The 6,000-nt window shown below is 43.2% G+C and overlaps 1 protein-coding gene across 1 annotated transcript in view; it reads right to left on the bottom strand.

Moving 5' to 3' along the window:
- Positions 1-235: 235 nt before the first annotated feature.
- The window catches only part of LOC119179659 (uncharacterized), an 85,928-nt gene continuing 80,163 nt past the window's right edge, over positions 236-6,000 (bottom strand). Inside the window, exon 9 of the mRNA XM_075870012.1 lies at positions 236-752. Coding sequence (XP_075726127.1) covers positions 236-752 — 517 coding nt within the window. The remainder of the gene's footprint in view (positions 753-6,000) is intronic.

Here is a 6,000-nt window from a genome sequence, read left to right as displayed (position 1 = left end):
TCCCATTTATAATACACTCTGGGCAACGCCCTTTTGATCAACACGCGATAGCATCAAGATCGGGCGAAGCCCCTTGAGCTTATCGTGGGTAGCGAACGAGTGAGGCGCGATACGATACATTCTTTTTCCTTAGGAAAACAAAGAAACTGTGCAGTTATTTACATATGCGGAAAACACGATAGCTTGAGGTGGCACTTAGTAACAAATGAAGAACATATAGAAAGAAAGGGAGAATTCAAGCAATTTGTTCAAAGTCTTGGTCATATTCTAGTCGTCGTGGTGGTGGTCTTTGCGTTCTGAGCGACCTTCTGGGTGCTGGCGTTGGACTACTCTGTGTGCCCCCGGTAGTTGGGTCATTGCTTGGCGCTGTGTCTTCGACGTGCCGCGCAGCTGTCGAGGCGCTTGGCTCTACGTTGCTCCCGTTGGGAACAGAGTCCTGCTGGAAGGATTCTCCAGTCTGTACCAAGTGCTTGCGGTTGCGCCGGAGGCAGCGCCCTTCCTGTGTGATTACGTGGTACGACCTTGGATATGTTGACGGCTTCAGAACCCGTGCTTTGGTGGCCCACGAGCCGCTCTGGACTCTCACAACGTCACCTTCATGGAGTGGGGCTAGAGGCTGTGTGGACGGTCGAGACTGACGATGCTTGACGACTCGGTGGGTAGGGCCACACTGGTAGTCGGGTAGCTGCGTCCGCAGCCGGCGGCTCTTGAGAATCTCTGCAGGTGTCGGTCCACATTCCAAAGGAGAGGTCCTGTAGGCCAAAAGAGCCAACCAAAAATCCTGTTTAGCCGTGGTAGCCTTCTCAAGAAGTCTCTTCACTACCTGCACCCCCTTTTTCGATGATCCATCAGAACGCGGGAACCCTGGACTTGAGGTAATGTGCTTGAAATCGTAAGTGCGCGCAAATGAAGCGAATTCAAAGCTAGAAAATTGAGGGCTATTATCTGATAGCACCTCCATAGGTACGCCATAACGTGCAAAAAGAGCACTAGTGGCGTTGACGACGGTCCTCGCAGTGGTGTCTCGGAGCATTCGACTTCCGGGAAGTTTGATAATGCGTCGTAGACACACAGGTAGGACTTCCCACCATAGCAAAAGAGGTCTATGCCTACACAATACCAGGCTTGGTCAGGCACGGACCGCATCAGAAGTGGTTCCTTCGGCTGGCTGTACGCGTATTTTTTACATGTTGCACACCTCTCGGCGAATGCTTTAATTTCAGAATTCATGCCAGGCCAGAAAACGAGGTGACGAGCCCTAGCTTTACATTTGGCGATTCCCAAGTGCCCTTTATAGATCCTATGCTACGTCTCACTTTTCATGCTGTTCGGAATTACGGCCTTGAGCCCCTTAAACAAGACTCCTTTAATGGAAGAGAGCTCGGGTTGAAAAGGCTTCAGCGGGCCCTCCATTGATTCACCCGTGGTCAACTTCTGCAGCACTACTTTCAGATAGCTACCTTTGGCAGTTTACTCGGCCAGACGCTTCCACGTTCCCTCGCTGATAAATGAGGATACCGTACTTACGGCATGCACTTCTGCGTCATCCGTGCTGACGTCATTCCTGCCTTCACTGCTGGGTGCTCTCGACAGCATATCTGCGAGCATGAGCTGCTTCCCTGGAACGAAATGCAGTTCAAAGCTATATCTAAGCAATCGCATGAAAAAACGTTGCAGTCTGGGTGGCATGTCGCCGATTGCTTTCTTTGATATGGCAATCAAAGGGTGGTGGTCTGTTTGATTGATGACTGTTCGGCCGTACACAAAATGGTCGAACTTCTCGCAACCGTATGCAATGGCAAAAGCTTCTTTTTTTATTTGGGAATAGCGTGTTTCTGCTTCAGACAGCGTTCTTGACCCGTATGCCACAGGCTTCCACGAGCCATTGTAGTTCTGCAACAGCGCGGCACCTACACCGCTGCGTGACGCATCACATGAAATCTTCGTTTCTCTTGCCGGATCGAACACCGTCCGCAACGGTTGGCTACTCGAGCTGTGGCATATTTGACGCCATTCCTGTGCGTGATTGGGAGTCAATTCGAACACCGCCTCTTTCTTAGTTATGCTGCGCAGTAGCTTCGTCCTCTCAGCTAATGTGGAAATAAATTTGCTGAAGTAGTTCACAACCCCTAGCATTCGTTGTGCTGCTTGCTTGTCGCGTGGCTCAGAAATCTGCAGCATTGCCTGAATGAGTGAATGATTCGGCCTGATGCCTTCCGCAGAAATTACATCGCCTAGGAAGCTTATCTGATTGATGCCAATGATGCATTTAGCTGAATTAAACGTTAGTCCTATTTTTTCTGCCGCCTTCAGCACCTGCCTCAGTCGTTGGCCATGCTCTTGCCTTGATGATCCCCAGATAAGTATGTCATCGACAAATCCCCTGATAAGTATGTCATCCCAGTTTTGCTCTTGTATTCTTTTCTTTTTTCTTTTCAATATTTCTGCATAGTTGTCATCGGCTTGTGAAAATACGACACCCTTAAATATAAGCACCTATTCATCAACTGTACACTTGTGCATGTAGCATGGTTCTACCGACGATCTGTATTTTTATTTACGTTCCAGTAGTAAGAAGGAACCAGGTGCTCCATGGTCTTGTACAGTGTATCACGAACCAAGCACAAAAGATGAACAAGTAGAAAGGGACTGCCAGTGAGTGTGTTCTCCTGCTCAAAGTTCACGACAGCAGAAAGAGCATATTGTGACGTCTGGAGCAGTTTGAATTGTATACGTAGTAGCATTCGGTGCAGCTGCAGTTAGCTTCTTAGCAGAAAAATATTCAGCAGTTTCTTTGTGCTTGAGCACTCCAAATTATTTAAATATTTAATTGAAGATAAAAAATTATGACACTACTTTAAAGGCTGCTGTAGTGCTAGTGGGCAAATAAATTTGATCTGAAGTTTTAACATTCATGGTAATGAAAGTGCCTGTGTGTCTCTGCATTTCATTGTCATAAATAACAGCATCCTTGATCGGCAATGGTAACTGTGTTTGCATTCTTTGTAGTACAAGAAGTAAAACCTTGGATGCGGTAATCATGTACTTAGTCAATATAATCCTTCAGTATACACTCATTTGTATAGCACCAATAATATCATCTGTTTATAACTCTGGGAAGTTTTTCTGTGTGGTTTACTTCATTTGGAAGTGAGATGATCATCACTAATCTTAGCATGTCTAAAAGTATATATTAGTTCTTGTTTATTGTTACCCCACAGCCCGTCTATCTTTCAATAGTCTACTCCTCCGTTTCTATTGTGTAAGTGTAATTTTCTAATATATACTTTGCTCAGACAGGTTTGTTTGTGACGTAATTGTGTACTATGCAAGTGACTTATCATCTATACAGCCTTGCTCATACTAGAATTAAAAGTATATTTCAAAACTTTTATGTCGCTGTAGCACGCATTTACTTACCTTTTTAGGTGCCTGTACAATCGTTTAGCCTTACAAAGATACTGGTATACTCCCATATTGAAGCTGGCATCATAAAATAGTTTTTTTATTTTATTTTTATTTATTTATTTATTTTCAATACTGCCAGTCTCACTTGGAGACCAAAGCAGGTGGGCATACAGATAACAACGTGAGTGCAACAGAATACACGCAGTGCACAGTACAATGGCATGTCATACAAAGAAGTGTTCTCTCTAATACAACATTAGTATATACAACGGAAGAATCAAGGTTAATACAATCCAATGAAACACAAAGAAACCATTAAAAAAAAGAATTTGCATGAATATGAAACCTTTTCCTTTCCCTTTTCATGGTTGGGGCTTATTTCCTATCGCGTCACAAAATATTGATGATGATTCTATGGCAGCTACTGTTGGGTCGAGGTTGTTCCACTCCCTAACTGCTGTAGGAAAAAATGAGTATTTAAACGTGTTGGAGTTGCAAAAGTATTCAGTTAACATTTTATCGTGTTTATTACGCGATATCCGGGATCTAGAGAAGGTGATATATTTGGAAGAAATTATGTTGAAGTGGTTGTGCAGAAGGCTATGCATGAATTTTAACCGAGCTTGTCTTGCTCTGCCTGCCAGTGTGTCTAAACCGGATGATGCTAGAAGTTCAGTGGGCGAGTCAGTACGTTTGTATTTGTTATGGATGAACCGTATCGCTTTTCTTTGAACTTTTTCTAGTTGATTTACGTTAGTAATTTTGTGAGGGAACCAAACAGTGTTAGCATATTCTAGTACTGGCTGCACAAAGGTTGTGTAACTGAGGAGTTTGATAGGAGTGGGAGCAGACTTCAAGCACCTTTTAAGAAAGAATAACTTACGGATAGCTTTTGAGGATATGTTGGCAATGTGTTTGTTCCACTTGAGGTCGGTTGCTAGAGTAAGTCCTAGGTATTTGTGTTCATAAACTTTAGTTAGTTCAGTGTCATTAAGTGAGTAAGTAAATTCTGACGGGTTCTTCTTTTTTGTTACCGTCATTGACACAGATTTGCTGGTATTAATAGACATTTGCCATTGTTCACACCATGTGTTTATCACGTTAAGTTGTCTGTTCAGGGTGTGGTGGTCTTCGTAACACAGTATTTCTTTATAGATAATGCAGTCGTCTGCGAACAGCTTTATGTTGCATTCCATGTTAGTGATGATGTCATTAATATAAATTAAAAACAGCAAGGGCCCCAAGACCGAGCCCTGAGGTACACCAGATGAGATGGGAACAATGTCGGATGATGCTTCATTGAAATGGACGAATTGCGAACGCTGGGATAAAAAATCGCCAATCCAAGCAGAAATATTTCCGATGCCAATTATTGCCTCTAGTTTTGCTATTAACTTGTTGTGACACACGCGATCAAAAGCTTTGCTAAAGTCCAAGAATATAATGTCTGCTTGGCCGCGATTGTCAATTATCTGTGCAAGGTCATGAACAACTTCCGTTAATTGCGTCACTGTTGACATTCCGCGTCTAAACCCGTGCTGGCTGGGTGTTAATATGCGATTTTGTTCAAGATATACTGTCAGATGTTTTAAAATGATATGTTCTAGGATCTTGCATGATCTACTGGTAAGGGATATGGGTCGATAGTTAGACGGGGAGTTTATGTCTCCTGATTTATGAATTGGTATCACCTTTGCCTTCCTCCAGTCATTTGGCACACGTGCAGTTGATAGTGAAAAACGATAGATAATACCCAGGTATCTGCTGCACCATTCCGCGTATCGTTTCAGGAATTCATTTGGAACATTGTCAGGGCCGCTTGATTTTTTAGCATCTAATCCAAGTAGAAGGTTAAGGATTCCCGAGTCAGATATGATGAGTGGGTCGATGCTGGAGCCTGTAGAAACGACCGATGGAAGAAACCCGTTATCTGTAGTAAATACAGATTGAAAGTACTTGTTGAATACATCAGCCTGGACAGCATTTTCATCATGAGTGCGTTCTGGCGCCAAAGTATTGCGTGCACGAAAGTGATTCCAAAATCTCTGCGGATTATTTTTTAGGAAATCTGGTAGGATTGTATTAAAGTATTGTTTCCGTGACTGGTTCAACTTTTGTTTCAGCTCTTGCTTGGCACCTATCAGCTTAGATTTCACGACTGATTGACTTTCTGTATGCTTCAGTGAACGACGTAACCTCTTAACTTTCCTTTTGGCATGTATAACCTCGCGCGTTACCCATGGGCTGTATTTTCTTGGTTTCCTAGTTTTTAACGGTATAAATTTGGTAATGCAGTCATGTATTATGCCCTTAAACTTTATCCAGAGGACATTTATATCTGCCGACGGATCAGAAGCAAATTCTGAAAATGATGTGAACTCATGTGCCAGGGACGTCAAAACGCCAGCGTCGTTCGATTTCTCAAAGTCAATGATTTTGCTTTCAAAGGACCTTTTCGAAATAGAACATGATAATGGTAGGTGGCATATCGGGATATCGTGGTCGGATATTCCTTCAATAATGCCAGTTTGCAATGTATTTAGTTGAAAGTGATCACTGATCAGTATTAGGTCAAGTATGTTGTTTGCAGTA

This window comes from Rhipicephalus microplus, chromosome 7 (assembly GCF_043290135.1).
Source record: "Rhipicephalus microplus isolate Deutch F79 chromosome 7, USDA_Rmic, whole genome shotgun sequence".
Taxonomy (NCBI): Eukaryota; Metazoa; Arthropoda; class Arachnida; order Ixodida; family Ixodidae; genus Rhipicephalus; species Rhipicephalus microplus.
This window is presented reverse-complemented; position numbering and strand designations above follow the sequence as displayed.